Raw genomic sequence first — 16,230 nt, 5'->3', positions numbered from 1 at the left:
CCTCCACGATCTCTTCAGCCACCTCTTTCAAAACTCTGGGGTGTACACCATCTGGACTAAGTGACTTATCTACCTTCAGACCTTTCAGTTTCCCAAGAACCTTCACTCTCGTTATGGTAACTTCACACACTTCTTGTCCCCGACACCTGGAACTTCCACCATACTGCTAGTGTCTTCCACAGTAAAGACTGATACATAGAAACATAGAGAATAGGTGCAGGAGTAGGCCATTCAGCCTTTTGAGCCTGCACCGCCATTTAGTATGAGCATGGCTGATCATCCAACTCAGAACCCTGTACCTGCTTTCTCTCCATACCCCCGATCCCTTTAGCCACAAGGGCCATATCTAACTTCCTCTTAAATATAGCTAATGAACCAGCCTCAACTGTTTCCTGTGGCAGAGAATTCCACAGATTCACCACTCTCTGTGTGAAGAAGTTTTTCCTCATCTCGGTCCTAAAAGGCTTCCCCTTTATCCTTAAACTGTGACCCCGCGTTCTGGACTTCCCCAACATCGGAAACAATCTTCCTGCATCTAACCTGTCCAATCCCTTTAGAATTTTATACGTTTCAATAAGATCCCCCCTCAATCTTCTAAATTCCAGTGAGTATAAGCCTAGTCGATCCAGTCTTTCTTCATATGAAAGTCCTGCCATCCCAGGAATCAATCTGGTGAACCTTCTTTATACTCCTACTATGGCAAGAATGTCTTTCCTCAGATTAGGGACCAAAACTGCACACAATACTCAGGTGCGGTCTCACCAAGGCCTTGTACAACTGCAGTAGAACCTCCCTGCTCCTGTACTCAAATCCTTTTGCTATGAATGCCAACATACCATTTGCCTTTTGCACTGCCTGCTGTACCTGCATGCCACCTTCAATGACTGGTGTATAATGACACCCAGGTCTCGTTGCATCTCCCCTTTTCCTAGTCGGCCACCATTCAGATAATAATCTGTTTTCCTGTTCTTGCAACCAAAGTGGATAACCTCACATTTATCCACATTAAATTGCATCTGCCATGAATTTGCCCACTCACCTAACCTATCCAAGTTACCCTGCATCCTCCTCACAGCTAACACCGCCGCCCAGCTTCGTGTCATCTGCAAACTTGGAGATGCTGCATTTAGTTCCCTCGTCTAAATCATTAATATATATTGTAAACAACTGGGGTCCCAGCACTGAGCCTTGCGGTACCCCACTAGTCACTGCCTGCCGTTCTGAAAAGGTCCCGCTTACTCCCACTCTTTGCTTCCTGTCTGCCAACCAATTCTCTATCCACATAAATACCATACCCCCAATACCATGAGCTTTAAGTTTGCACACTAACCTCCTGTGTGGGACCTTGTCAAAAGCCTTTTGAAAATCTAAATATACCACATCCACTGGCTCTCCCCTATCCACTCTACTAGTTACATCTTCAAAAAATTCTATAAGGTTCGCCAGACATGATTTTCCTTTCACAAATCCATGCTGACTTTGTCCGATGATTTCACCTCTTTGCAAATGTGCTGTTATCACATCTTTGATAACCGACTCTAGCATTTTTCCCACTACCACTCACCGGTCTATAATTCCTTGGTTTTTCTCTCCCTCCTTTTTTAAAAAGTGGGTTACATTAGCCACCCTCCAATCCTCAGGAACTAATCCAGAATCTAAGGAGTTTTGACAAATTATCACTAATGCATCCACTATTTCTTGGGCTACTTCCTTAAGCACTCTGGGATGCAGACCATCTGGTCCTGGGGATTTATCTGCCTTTAATCCCTTCAATTTACCTAACACCACTTCCCTACTAACATGTATTTCCCTCAGTTCCTCCATCTCACTAGACCCTCAGTCCCTTACTATTTCCGGAAGATTATTTATGTCCTCCTTAGTGAAGACAGAACCAAAGTAGTTATTTAATTGGTCTGCCATATCCTTGTTCCCCATGATCAATTCACCTGTTTCTGACTGTAAGGGACCTACATTTGTTTTGACCAATCTTTTTCTTTTCACATATCTATAAAAGCTTTTACAGTCAGTTTTTATGTTCCCTGCCAGCTTTCTCTCATAATCTTTTTTCCCTTTCCTAATTAAGCCCTTTGTCCTCCTCTGCTGGTCTCTGAATTTCTCCCAGTCCTCAGGTGTGCCGCTTTTTTTTGCTAATTTGTATGTTTCTTCTTTGGATTTGATACTATCCCTAATTTCCCTTGTCAGCCATGGGTGCACCATCTTCCCTGGTTTATTCTTTTGCCAAACTGGGATGAACAATTGTTGTAGTTCATCCATGCGATCTTTAAATGCTTGCCATTGCATATCCACCGTCAACCCTTTAAGTATCATTTGCCAGTCTATCTTAGCTAATTCACGTCTCATACCTTCAAAGTTACCCTTCTTTAAGTTCAGAACCTTTGTTTCTGAATTAACTATGTCACTCTCCATCTTAATGAAGAATTCCACCATATTATTCCACTATATTGTTGTATATTATGATACAAAATACTTTTTCCTTTGGTCCACTAATTGTTCCCCATTACTACCTGTCGAGCATCGTTTTCCATCGGTCTGATATCCACACTCACCTCTCTTTTACTCTTTATGTATCTGAAGAAACTTTTGATATCCTATATTCTTGATGAATTTTTTTTCATCCTCAAACAGATCAATAGCTTGTTTGAGATTGTTGTATTTAAGATGTGGATGTAGTTAATGTAATTTGGCTGAGGTCCAATTGACTATGGTCAGGCTTTTTTTGAACAACCCATAAAGGTAAAGAGCCATCTGCTGCAGCCTCATTCTGACAGCAACATCCTTCGGGGTTTGGCCAGATTCTCTAGGTACCAAACCATCCTCAGTGATGGAATATGAAATCCCCACCCAAAGTACGTTATTTTAGTGGCTTCTCTAAGTGGTGCCTCATAAAGGGAGGTGAGAATCAGCACAAGAGTTCATTGTTATTCAACCTGCTGATATATAACTTCGAGTAAGGCTAGTATTGAGATCTTCCAATAATCAAGACTCCACTGTGATGATGCTGAAAGGTGCTTGGGATATTGTCTCATAGACCTAATTATGAATGAATGTAAGCTGGAGACTTTGGTACCAGGTTCAATTTATCAACAAGGGATGCTTTGCAGAATAATGCCTTGAAAAATTGCATAAAAGGCTATCTACTTTTTGATGATTTAATGGCCATGTAGTAACAGGTGGGCCAAACATTAGTGTGAAGCTGAAATCACATACAAGGCAGATTTGTTCCCTCCCTGACATTAGCAAAGCTCTTCAGTTTTCATGCAAATTAATATTCCTTGGGCACTTTTGCTGAGCTTTTTTATTTCAAGATTTCTTTTAAATTCTGAAACTCTTCTAGTGGAATTTGAACCTGAAGGATTAGTCCAGGTCTCTAGAGAAAAAGTTCAGTAATATTAACCTTTTAACAGAATAAGTTATTTTAATATTTGCGTGTATGTGTTCTCTACTTATCTGTATAGTACCTTAAGCTGGGATGCTTGATGTCAGCTACTAAGTTTGAAGTGTCTTGTTAAGATTTCATTTTTGAAAGGACCTCTAAATAAATGTTCATTACATGTTTGCAAACCTAAGCACTGACATAGATTATAGCAAAAGCATTTTACTGATTTATTTGCAATTGAAATGAAGCTAACGTTATTTGTTTTGTATTCATACAGGCTATCCAGGAGCAAATGAAGCTTCACGGGCAGGAACCAGTTTCTTTTCAGGATGTTAAGGTATATTTGTAACTGAGAAGTGATACTGATGATAAATAATACAAAAGCACAACTATTTTGAGCTACATAATAGGTGGAGACAGGAATAAATTATTTCTCATAAATCAAAAGCAGTGATTGGGAGTACCAAATGTTTGTCTAGCGACTTCCCTTTCAAACTGTTGGTATTCCTATTGCTCTACAAAGACCTATGCTGTTAACATACAGCTTTAAATTGCACATCCACAATCCAACTGTAAAAAAGTATAAGAACCTGCAATTATTTCTACAAAACATTTCTACAAAATGAGGCAACAGTTAACGTTGGGAGCTCTAGAAGCCCCAGTTCAGCCATTACACCTTGTTTTACTGTAATTAATGTTCGATCTAAAAAATTCTCTAAACATTTTAAATTTTGCAGGATGAAATCTTTGACATGGTTAAGCCTAAAGATCCATATAAAATCACCCTTCAAGATTTAATAAGCAGTGGGCAAGGTGACACTGTCAGCAGCATTCTAATTGATCTAAATGGATTTTGGACTTATGAAAACCGAGAAGTTCTTGTTGCAAATGACAACGATGGTGGTGCTGATCTGGAAGATTCATGATTTTGTGCATAGCTTGTTTCTTCCCCCCCCCCCCCCCTCAGTTATAATTGATAAGTATTTGTACTGAGTTTTTAAAATTGTACATAGTGTAACAATAGTTTGCGTAAAATTTTATTAAAGTTTTGTAATTTACAAAAGTGGATAGACAATTTATTTATAAAGAACAAAAAACTACAAATAAATAATGTAATTATATAGATTAAACAATAAACACTTGATGTGCAGTATTATTATAATAGCAGATTCATGATGGCAGGTCAAATTAGGTGAAAAGTGAATGACTTTAACAAGGCACAGCTGCATTTTAATCAGTGAATTAAGGCCTGTTTTTTGGGGGGGAGAGGAGTGCTGAACTTGAGTGCCTGTTTAACCTCCTTTTGTAGAGCTTCCTCTAAGAAGGGATAGGATCATGTTTGGTTTCCGTTATCGGTGTAGGATCATTTTCTATTTCAAAACTGACATTTACAAATGATGCATTAACTGCTGGCAAACCCTCATGTGAACTGGCTACATCCTGCTGCTTCTCCATTTGTTCTTGGAAATTCTTTTCAGCTTCTTCTGACATTTTATTTTCTTCTTCCTCCTCCTCCTCCTGCAACATTTACAGTTTCAAATATTAGCAGTCTTACTTAGGCAAACTGGCAATTAAGTTTAATTCAATAAAATTCCTTTACTTAATTTTTTACAATAAATTGTTTTATCTAATGCCAATTCTCTATGGGTTCCTGCTCTGCAACAATTCGCCAACCAGGTACAGGTATCGATTTTAACTAATGTTTCGATGACAAACTTTTCCACCTTCATCAAGGATGATGTCTGGGCATGTCTAGGATGATGGTGTGTATATATACCCTGTTATCCGTCAGTCTTCATCCAATCAGGTTTCCGCTGCCCCGCCTTGTTTACAACCGAATTCTAGTTTTTACCTAGAGTGAGACCTTCGTCTTTGTTAAAATTCCTTTTCTCTAGTTTTATTTCAATGGCTTCCTTCATGGCCCGGATCAACACATTGACGTCACGTGGAGGCTTGCATGCTTCAAGGACTCCACCAGGCAATGATGCTAACTCAGGGCCACCCATGTTGGAACGACTGTGGACGAGATGCCAGACAAAAATTGATCCAACCCCGGCTCCCAAACTGACAGACTTGCATCTGCCCCTACCGGGCCCCACTTCATCATGACAATGAGAGGTGTGAAGAGAAAAACACCTGCCACACAAAACAACAACAATTTCAATGGCTTCCTTCACCACGCAGTCTCAAAAGCCATTGGCGTGGCACAGTAGTTTTGTGCTGTCAAAGTCAATCCTATGGTCATTGTGAATGCAATGTTCTTCTATCAATTTCTCTGGGTAACCCAAACGGTTACACCTCCTGTGCTCCTTACAACATAGAAATCACAGCACATTACAGGCCCGTCGGCCCACAAAATTGTGCTGACCACATAACCTACTCTAGAAACTGCCTAGAATTTCCCTACCACATAGCCCTCTGTTTTTCTAGGCTTCATGTATCTTTATGTACCTTTACTCCTTGATGTGAGTTTCCGTGTGCCCCGTCTGGCCAATATGCACTGCTCTGCGTTCACAGAGATGCTAGCCACCCTAAGTCCTAGGTCATCTTTGACCTGCTTAAACTGTGATTTGAGCTTCCTTATGGATTGCCAGGATCCTGAAGAATTACTGGATTAATACCATCCACAAACCCGTAAGGAAGCTCACATTACAGTTTATGTAGGTCAAAGTAATGAGTATTGGAGGACAATTACTTGATGTGAATATAGAGCTTCCATGGTATAGAATTGCACAGGAATAAGTAAAAGTAGGATTCCACTCTGGACAACTTGCTTGAACTTTTGGTTTAAGTTGACTTTTTTTTCCAAAATTATGTTTGATATCTGTGTTTTAAACCTTGGCTCTTTGCTATATCAAAGAAATAGAAATATCTGAAAATTTGATATAGTTTGCAAACTATCGTGAGCCTCTTGGATATAAATGAATTTTGAATTTCAAAGTTTAAAATATACTGTCAGTATCTTAGATTTGAAATGCTTCACATAGAAACATTTTAGAAAGAAGAACTGGTTAAGTATCTTGTTAGAATCTATATTTTTTACTGCTGCTTGATCAATGATTACATCTTGCTCTTCCCCATTTGCTATATAATCACTCCTGGTAACATCCACCCCCCCCCCCCCCCCCCCAAGCCCTCTCACCACCCCATGATGATCATGGCTTTACCTACGTAACTAACTGAGTCTCTTTGCAAATCAATAGGATTTTGCACTTATGTCAGGAGTCCCTAAGTTGTAACGATCTGTATGCAGTACTTTTCCCGACTGACATCGGTTCCAAAAGATCTGTAGCGAGGGAATGTGACATTGCAGCAACTGCCTGCTGTTTACATATAATTTCTGTTCATTCAAATAACCTCTGTCCATGTAGATGTGTCACAGATAAACCTTGTCCATTGATTTCAATAAAGAGAAATGGTTATGAGCACTATATTGGTATTTTTAGATGTAAATATTAAAATTTAAATTGTGTCAGATGGTCATACAGTTGTTGATGGTGCATAAGTTAAGGGACAAACCTAAGGTGGCTATTGTTTTTTCCTTCTTCCTCTTCAAGTCATGAATGATCCCCTGGAGGCATGATCTAAAGCCTCCTTTTCTCTGCATCGTGTAAACTTTCCAAAGCACTAAATACAAATTCTGAGGCTATATATGGGAAATTACAGATCGTCTTTGTTGTCTCCAATTAGCTTAAGGAGTTCAAATGTGCATACTTTTTTCCCACAAACACCTCCAAAGTGAGATTTGAGACAAATTACACATTCTTTACTGAATAATAGCATGCAATTTGCTTACCTCCTTCTTTATTCTATAGTACTCATCGATAGCATACTGGTATTTTGGTGCATTTATACCAAAAAGGGAAGCTAATTTTTCTCCTAAGAAGTCGCACACTATTCAAAAACAAAATTACAAAATTGGTTAATGACTGTTCAGCTTTATCATTAAGTCAGATTTTGTTTGTTTTCTGGTTGATTTTATTTAATTGTTTACTCTTTATTCTGTCAACTAATTACACTCCTGCATCTAATCACAGAATCATCATCCAATCCAGACAAAAGACCATTGTAGTTAATGATACTACCTAAATACTGTGCTTACCAGATAGTGTTCCTGTTGCAAATCTTAGCATGTAGAACCACAGAAATGGGCCCCATGGAAGTTTGCTCTAGAAAAAAAAGTTTAATACGTTAAACCTGGACACTTCTATTGCCAGGATTTGCAAATAACTATAGTAATTTTAATCTTACCACATCAATCGTAGGTAACAAATCTCTCTTATCTTCTTCCTGTTCTTCTTCATCAGTGCTGTACTCCTCCATAGTTTCGCCACTTGCAAAGTGAATGATTCTCCGAGGAATCTTTTGTTTCCTTGTGTTCACGTCTCCAAGTTCTATATTTTCAAAAGATTTTCCACTTGCTTGCAGCTTTTAAGAAATAAACCATTTAGATGAATCACAAAAGAATAATTTTGACAGTGTTAATTCGTAGTAGATGTTGCCTCATCCTGAACATTGAAGTGTATGCTGACAGAAATTCAAATAAAACCTGGCAGAGGAAGTACGAGCATTGTACTGCTCTACTAACTTGGATCCATGACATACAGTAAACAGACACTCTCTGTCCAGTTTCAGCATAACTTGAAAAGTCACTCTCCAGTTGCTTATATTTTCTTTGGAAAGGAAATTCAAGATACTGGATTTTAGCATTACTGAGATCAACTATATTAAGCTAGTACTGTCATCCTGTATTTACATAGGTCAAAGATATTGGACAGGCTGGGTTAAACTATGAACAATGGTCCATCCTGTACACTCTTGAAATATGAAAGCTCCTTGTTTGATACAGCAACTTGGATATAAAGAATCTATTACAGTAAATCAGCTGGTTTTCCACAATGTTTTCCACAACTATTATCAGATGTACTCTCAAGTATCATGGTATGTGTTTTTAAAGGAGTGTGCTACTCAGAATTTAACTAAGTGATTTTAAATTCTAATTTTAAAATCTGAATATAACAATTCCTTTGCAGCAAGATTAAAATCATTTCTGATTATCTCTGTCATTGTTCCTGTTGATGCCAGGAAATATTTGTTCAGTCATCTTGTCCCAGAATTAGTTTTGAGATTTCCTTTTATCAGGATATCCTTGAAGGGCTCAAGAGTTACTTTATAATCATTTTAATCCAGAGCCAGAGGGAAGGGATTTGAAAAAAGACAATTCTCTAAGAGTCAATCTTGAATCATCTCTGAACTGAAGTTTCCCACAAGCATTGACTGGACCATAAAAAGGAAGTCAGTCCTCATTGAGGGGTCAGTGGTAGATAGGGTGAGCAGTGTCACATTCCAGGGCATCAATCTTTCAGAGGATCTATCCTGGGCCCAACACACTGATGCAATCACAACAAAGCCAAGCCAGTAGCTTTTGCTTTGTTAAGACTTTAAGTAGATTAGGTATTCATCACTAAGGACCCCCACCATTCAGGATATGCCCTCTTCTTGAAGGGGAAAAAGACCACAAAGCTGAACACCCACAGTCAACAATTCAGGAACAGCTTCCTTCTCTCCACTATCAGATTTCTGAATGGTATATGATCACTAACTTCCTATTTATTTGTGTAATTTATAATAATTGTCTTTGCACTGTACTGCTGCTGCAAAATAACAAACTCCACGTCATCTCAGTCGATGATAATAAATCTGATTCTGACCTTTCCCAAGGCAACGGGGAACAGAAATAGCACACAAGAAATAATATTGCATTGTTTTCACACAGCCAACTCAGTACTATTGTATTCTCATGATACACTAACTGGACATGTCCCTTATCTCACTTCTGTTCAGCACTCTTCTGTGCACAAACCAATTGCGTCTCACACACACACAAAAAGAACAAGCATAGTCTCGAATTGCACTAGGACAACTTTCCTATTCTTTGTTTTGCGCTACAAGATATTTTACTTAAGTGGGGTGGGCAGGATCATCTCAATTTTGTTTTGCACCTCTGACAATGCAGTGCTCCATAGTCTCATTCAGGTCTCTGTAAAATAATTTAAAACCATGATGTTCAAACTTGGAGGCCAGAATGTTACCACTGAACTGAAGGTGAAACCCTAAGGTGCAATTGTTGGGGGCCTATAAAAAGGGAAAAGTAATAAACATCCAGTATAGTAGAGATTCGGTCCAATGGGTGCTTCAAGGTAGAGATTTCGAGACTGTTCCTTGTGCAGTTTACACACCAGTTTTCAAAAGCAAGTGGGACCTGTCAGGACTTGTCTGCAGAGCAGAATATTGCTTGCGTTATTAGTAACTTAGCAAGGACCAATAAAAAGAAGTGAGGTGTAAGCAGAGCAGCCATTGTTGGAGTGGGCCAGGGTTAGAGTGGAAGGCTTTGGCTCAATAGGCTCTGACTAAGATTTTTGTTTATTAGTATATAGTGCATTAAGAATAGATCCAGGGTTAATGATATGTTCTTTGTGTGAGATGTGGGAACACTGGGAGACCCCCAGTCTCCCTGATAACTGCATCTGCATTAAGTGCTTAGAGCTACAGCTCCTTATATACCACATTAAGGAACTGGAGGTGCGAAGCTGGATGGCCTTCAGCTCATATGGGAAAATGAGGCGCTGATAGATAGAAGTTAAAGGGAGGTAGTCACTCCTAAACTGTAGGAGACAGGTAACTGGGTGCTGACTGTGTCACGTGCCAGTGAGGGTAAGAATGGGATGATCTGGCAGAAGAATGTGTGGCTGAGGAATTGTTGCAGAGATCAAGGGTTTAGATTTCTGGATCATTGGGATCTCTTCTGGGGAAGGTATGACCATTAACTTGGTATAGTCATTAACTTGTGTCACAAATGCATATTATTTGTGAATTTACTAGTGGTAATATTACCTAATGTGTTGTGAGTGTGAGTTATATGTACGGTGTTGTGCACCTTGGTCCAGAGGAACATCGTTTCATTTGAAAGTATACATGTACGTAGTTGAATGACAATAAACTCGAACTTGAACAAAAAGGACGAGTTATAATCAAGCTCGAGGGGCACCAATATCCTTATGGGCAAGTTTGCTAAAGCTGTTGGGAAAGGTTTAAATGAATTTGGCAGGGGAATGGGAACTGGACTGATAAGGCTATAGATGGGGCAGTTGGTTTACACGAAGATGCAACATATAGTGAGACTGTGAGGAAGGACAGGTAGATGATAAGGCAAATTTGTAGTCAGTTCAATTGAAGTGTAACATGGGGGAAAATTGAAAAGGGTGATGAAAACAGGGCAGAAGGTTTTGTATTGGAATGCTCCCAGTATGTGGAATAAGGTAAAGGCTTGTGTAGCGCAGTTAGGGATCGGCAAATATGATGTGGGCATCACTGAGTCGTGGCTGAAGGAAGATCATGGTTGAGAACTTAACATCCAAGGACACACATTGTATCAAAAGGATAGGTAGATAAGCAGATGGGATGGAGTGGCTCTGTTGGTAAAAAATGAAATCAAATCCTGAGAAAGCAGTGACATAAGATGTTGAATCCTTGTGAGTAGAATTAAGGAACTAAAGGGGTAAAAAGACCCTGATGGGAGTTATACACAGGCATCTGAACAGTAACCAGGATGTGGGCTACAAATTACACCAGGATATAGAAAAGGCAGATAAAAAGGGCAATGTTATATTAGTCATGGGAAAATTTCAAAATGCGGGTAGATGGCTTTTTAGAGCAGCTTCTGGTTGAGCCCACTAGAGAAAATGCTATGGGTGTTGTGTAATGAATCAGATTTGTCTAGGGAGCTTAAGGTAAAGAAATCCTTAGGAGACAGAGATCATAATATGACAGAATTCACACTGCACTTTGAGAGGGAGAAGCTAAAGTCATGTATATTAGTATCACAGTGAAGTGAAGGGAATTACATGAGAAGGGAGATGACCAAAGTTGATTAAAAGGGGACACTAGCAGGGGTGATGGCAGAACAGCAACGGCAGGAGATTCTGGGAGCAACTTGGAAGGCACAGGATAGATACATTCCAAAGATGAAGCTGTATTCCACAGGGAGGATGACACAATCGTAGCTGATAAGGTAGGTTAAAGACAACATAAAAAGCAGAATTATTGGTAAGTTAGAGGATTGGGAAGCTTTTAAAAATCAACAGAAGACAACTAAAAAAGCCATACAGAGAGAAAAGATTAACTATAAAGGTAAGCTAATCAATGATATAAGAGGACACAAAAAGCTTTTTCAGATATATAAAGGGTAAAAGGGAGGTGAGAGTGAATATTGGATGACTGGAAAATGATGCTGGAGAAGTAGTAAAGGGAGACAAAGAAATGATGGACAAAGTAAATAAGTATTTTGTCTTACTCTTCACAGTGAAAGATACCAGCAGCCTGATAAAATTTGAGAGTGTTGAGGGGCTGAGGGGAGCAGAAGTGAGTTTAGTACCTATTACTAAGTAGAAGGTGCTTGGGAAGCACGAAGGTCTGAAGTTAGATATTGTTTTTCCACGGATGCTGTCCGACCTGCTGAGTTCCTCCAGCTTATTGTACGTGAAGGTAGATGTTGTTGGGAGGAGGCGATCTACCTGGACCAGATGAAATACACCCTAGGGTTCTAAAAATTGGTGGCTGAAGAGATTGTGAAGACATTAGTAGCAATCTTTCAAGAATCACTATATTCTGGAATGGTTCTGGAGGAATGGAACATTGCAAATGCCACTTCACTATTTAAGAAGGGAGGGAGGCAGAAGAATGGAAATTATATGCCAGTTAACCTGACTTCAGTGGTTGGGAAGATGTTGGAGTCAATTAGTAAGGATGAGATTTCAAGATACTTGGAGGCACATAATAAAACAGGCCAGAGTCAGCACGGTTTCCTCAAGGAGAAATCTTGCCTGTCAAATCTGTTGGAATTCTTTGAGGAAATAACAGGCCAGATAGATAGGCAAATGAGAGTCAGTGGATGTTGCTTACTTGGATTTTCAGAAGGCTTTGGACAAAGTACCGCACATGAGACTGCTCAACAAGATAACAGCCTATGTTATTACAGGAAAGATACTGGCATAGATAGAAGATTGGCTGACTGGCAGCAGGAAAAGAGCGCGAAAAAAGGTCTTTTCTAGTTTGCTGCCAGTGACTAGTGGTATTCTGCAGGGGTTGGTGTTACTTTGAACTTCGAAAGGCATTGGTCAGAATGCACTTGGAGTACTGTGAGCAGGTTTGGGCCCTTTATCTAAGAAAAGATGTACTCGTATCGGAAAGGCTTCAGAGGAGGATGATAGCGGGATTGAAAGGGTTATCGTATGAGGAGTGTTTGATGAGAAGTTCATTGTTGTCCTCAAAAATCTGTTCTGAAATTGATGGAGGCTTAGTTATATATCAGAGAAATTAGATGCTGATTCTGTATAGGCAGCCTTACTCTCAGATACCCTGAAGTAGCAACTTTTGTCACAAAGGACCTTGGAGAGTCCATACCTGGAATATTATATACAGGGCTTGTTTCTCACCTGAAGGAAGACTAAACTTGCAATTGAAGCAAGAAAGGTTTACCAGATCGATTGTTAGGGTGAGGGTGTCTCCTGTGGGGAGAGACGTACTAGATTGAATAGACGGAGTGGTAAACTATCGAGTTTTGAAAAATGGTACAAAGCATATAGAATTATTTACAGTATTACCAAGGCTATACGTCTAAGAACCAGAGATCACAAACTCTAAAGAAGAACTGAGGCCAGTGGAAATTTCTACACCTAGAGGTTAGTGAATCTTTGGAATTGTTTAACAGTGGAGGATCACAGAAATAATAATAGGTATCTTGATATTAAATGATTCAGAAAATAGGATTTAGCCCAGGCAATGAGTTAACCATCACAATTGCAGAGCAAATGCAATGCCAAGTGGTCTGCTTTATTTTGCTCTTAATCCTACCTACTTTCCATAAACTTGGCATTCTGAGCATTCCTGTCAGTTTACATTCTTTTCCAAACATTAGTCATTCTTATATCTTAAGGATGTGAATTCTTGTTCCTCTGATTCATTTTTGATGGGATGTTACTTTTTATTCCTAATTATCTATCACAAAATTATTACAAAATTCACAGTTGCCCCTAATCATGGCTCAACCAATTCTTCATTTCCTGCCCTGCCCTTCTGGAGCAGGAGCAGATCAGAGATTATTCTGATGGGGCAGTGGCCAATTTCAGCCTATCCTAATGCCGTGTGTTCCCAAAGGTTTATCAGTGATTTCCAGCAATGCTGGTAAGACAGTGGCCAGCTCCTAGTCTGGCTGGACAGTAAAAGACAGTAATATGCTGGAAATCCGAAACAAAACTGAAAGAGCTGGAATCACTCAACAAATCAAGACAGAATGGTGAACCTATCTTGGTCAGAATTGTGAAAGAGAAATACAAATTGGTTTTCATCAAGAGAGCAGATGGGGAGACATGTGTAGAACAAATGAAATATCTCTAATGGGGGCAAGTCAAGTAGCTTAAAGGGAATGGTTACCAGCACACTAAGCTCATTTCTCTATGCAATGATGAGGCTGTGGGATATGTCCCACACGCTAGACTATATGAACAGAAATAAGAAAAGCTGAACTAACATGAAATGGCTAGTGTTGAAGCAGAGTAAAAGAAAGAATGAACTACTTAAAATTGTAGAACAACAACCCACACAAAATGCTGGTGGAACACAGCAGGCCAGGCAGCATCTATAGGAGAAGCACTGGTTGTTTGAATTTCCAGCATCTGCAGATTTCCTCGTGTTTGCTCTTAAAATTGTAGAATTCAATATGCAATCTTGACGGAAGAGAAGGTGTTGTTCCTCAAGCTTGCCTTTGAACCCATAGCAATGCAGGAACCCAGAGGACCAAAGGTCAGAGTGGCCAGAACGTAGAGGTAGACAGCCAGTATCTTTTTTTCCCCGGGGGTTGAAATGCCTAATACCAGAGGGTGTACATTAAAGGTGAGAGGGGCAAGTGTTTCTACACAGAGAGTGGTGGATGCCTGGAATATGTAGCCTAGGGTGGTGGTGGCGCGGCAAATACCATATGGACGTTAAATAGGCGCATGAACGTACAGGAAATGGAAGGATATGAATAATCTGTAGACAGTGGGGATTAATTTGGCTGAGCATTTCATTGCTAATTTATTTAATTTAGCACAACATTGTGGGCTGAAGGGCTTATTCTTGTGCTGTACTGTTCTATGTTCAGATCATGGAGTTACAAAGTGAGTGATGCTGCGAAATGCTGAAACTGGAGGGGAGGGAGCTATTGCCCATTTAGGAACGATTGACGATCCTCTACTTTATGTGACATACATAATGGCAAAGAGTTACGGACAAGGATGAATCGCAGCCGCTCCCGAGGAGGGAATAGGAGACGGTTCCCAGCCGCTCTCGGGAGGGGGGAGATAACAGGCCGCTCCCGGTGGGAAACCCGGAGACACTCCCGGCGGCTGCTGGAAATACCGCCAGCCATCATCGGCCGCTCCTGCCGACCGGGCCCGCCTTCGCCGCCCGCCCACTGCGGTTCTCCGGTCATTTGGGAACCCGCCTGTTCAGCACCGAGCCCCCTTCCTCACCTTCTCCGCGTCCATACTGCCCCCTGTAAGCAGCACGTTGCCGGGGCTGAGGTAGAGGCCGAGACCGGGCAGCTTCTCCGCCATTTGCTGCTGTTAGCGGTGACGAACGGTTCACTAGCCAGAGTTCGCTGGATGGCCAGGCGGCGGCGGCAGTGGTGCGCTACCCACTCAGGCTCCGCTCAGACATAAACAGGCGGACTGAATGCAAAACAATGGGCCTGTGTCTGCAGGTGGGGATTAGATTAGTCAACCCTGTGTACACCGGATGCCATGCTTTGGACTCGAAGAAATGCGAGTGAATTGCTTCGTCTGCGAGCACTGTTTGGATGCTTGGAAACTGGGAAGGAAGGAGATGAAAGATAGGAGTTGCATGGGCAGGTGCCACAGAGTGGGCACTTAGTGACTGAGGACAATATTCGGTTCGGAAGGCTGCTACTTCCAACCAAATCGAACAAATTGGTTCGCCATCGCATTGAGAATAGCCATCGAGACAATGTGTTTAAAGGGATCTCACTGCTCTCTGTGTCTGTATTAAGAAATTCAAATCTCTCATACACGAGAAGTTGTCCATTCCCGTCTTTAAAGAGAGCTCGGTGAGGAGAAGCGGTGATGAAAAAGTTTCCGAGAATGCTGAAATCTTTTTGATTAGAGTTGAAGAACATTAAGCAGGAAATTCTATTCCAATCCACTGTTGTGGCCTGTGTCAATGGACACGAAGCTCCATTCGGGTACAAATCCAACCTGCATTAAATATTCAAATCTTTTGTACATAATATTTGTTCATCTACTGTCAAGGAAGCACTGTGAGACAGACTGGTTCTATACAGTTATGCTACAGGCCAATCATGACCTAATAATGAAGCACTCTCAAAGCTGAATGGGGAAGGGGGAAGTCCAGTGGTATGAACTTGGGCGACTGTGAACATGTCCTTTTGAATGAGGCGAAAACTAAGCCGTGATATATTGAAACTCTCTTGGACGAGAGAGATAACAGTACAAGTGAGGGTATTCTTGAAATAGTAAATTCAGAAACTAAAAGATACATGTCAAAACTTGAGAGAAACCAACTCACAGTAGAGGGAATACGATAGAAATAGACCGAGAATGAAGGGGTGGTGCTGTGAAGACAGTCTAGTTGGCCCAAAACCCAGCCCATCTACCACCACCCTTCGGGAACGTTGTCTTATTTAGTTGTGACAATAACAATGAACAAACTTTGAACTACTAATATTCAGCACTAGGAGTAGATTCAGTTGACTTCAG

At 40.6% G+C, this 16,230-nt stretch overlaps 2 protein-coding genes across 2 annotated transcripts in view; one reads left to right on the top strand and one right to left on the bottom strand.

Moving 5' to 3' along the window:
• Nucleotides 1–4,460, top strand: part of ppp2r3c (protein phosphatase 2, regulatory subunit B'', gamma) — a 29,515-nt gene extending 25,055 nt beyond the window's left edge. The window contains exons 12-13 of the mRNA XM_073039969.1: nt 3,675–3,734; nt 4,135–4,460. Of these exons, the coding sequence (XP_072896070.1) occupies nt 3,675–3,734; nt 4,135–4,323 (249 nt within the window). The 3' untranslated portion in view covers nt 4,324–4,460. The remainder of the gene's footprint in view (nt 1–3,674; nt 3,735–4,134) is intronic.
• Nucleotides 4,349–15,152, bottom strand: fam177a1 (family with sequence similarity 177 member A1). The gene is made up of 5 exons (XM_073039971.1): nt 14,968–15,152; nt 7,649–7,825; nt 7,500–7,566; nt 7,194–7,291; nt 4,349–4,915 (listed from the first exon to the last, which is right to left on the bottom strand). Exons 1-5 carry the CDS (start codon nt 15,049–15,051, stop codon nt 4,715–4,717), a joined length of 627 nt encoding a protein of 208 aa, XP_072896072.1. The 5' UTR covers nt 15,052–15,152; the 3' UTR covers nt 4,349–4,714.
• Nucleotides 15,153–16,230: the final 1,078 nt, after the last annotated feature.

The sequence above is a fragment of the Hemitrygon akajei genome, chromosome 3, assembly GCF_048418815.1.
Source record: "Hemitrygon akajei chromosome 3, sHemAka1.3, whole genome shotgun sequence".
Lineage (NCBI taxonomy): Eukaryota > Metazoa > Chordata > Chondrichthyes > Myliobatiformes > Dasyatidae > Hemitrygon > Hemitrygon akajei.
The sequence above is the reverse complement of the archived record's forward strand: the minus strand, read 5'-3'. Positions and strand labels throughout refer to the sequence as shown.

Excerpts from the sequence above, each read along its gene's own strand:
- fam177a1 (XM_073039971.1), bottom strand. The coding sequence starts at position 15,051 with ATGGCGGAGAAGCTGCCCGGTCTCGGCCTCTACCTCAGCCCCGGCAAC. Across the intron at positions 7,292-7,499 it reads TGCAACAGGAACACTATCTG|TGTGCGACTTCTTAGGAGAA; the intron begins GTAAGCACAGTA and ends GTTTTTGAATAG. Across the intron at positions 4,916-7,193 it reads ACTATAGAATAAAGAAGGAG|GAGGAGGAGGAGGAAGAAGA; the intron begins GTAAGCAAATTG and ends TAAATGTTGCAG.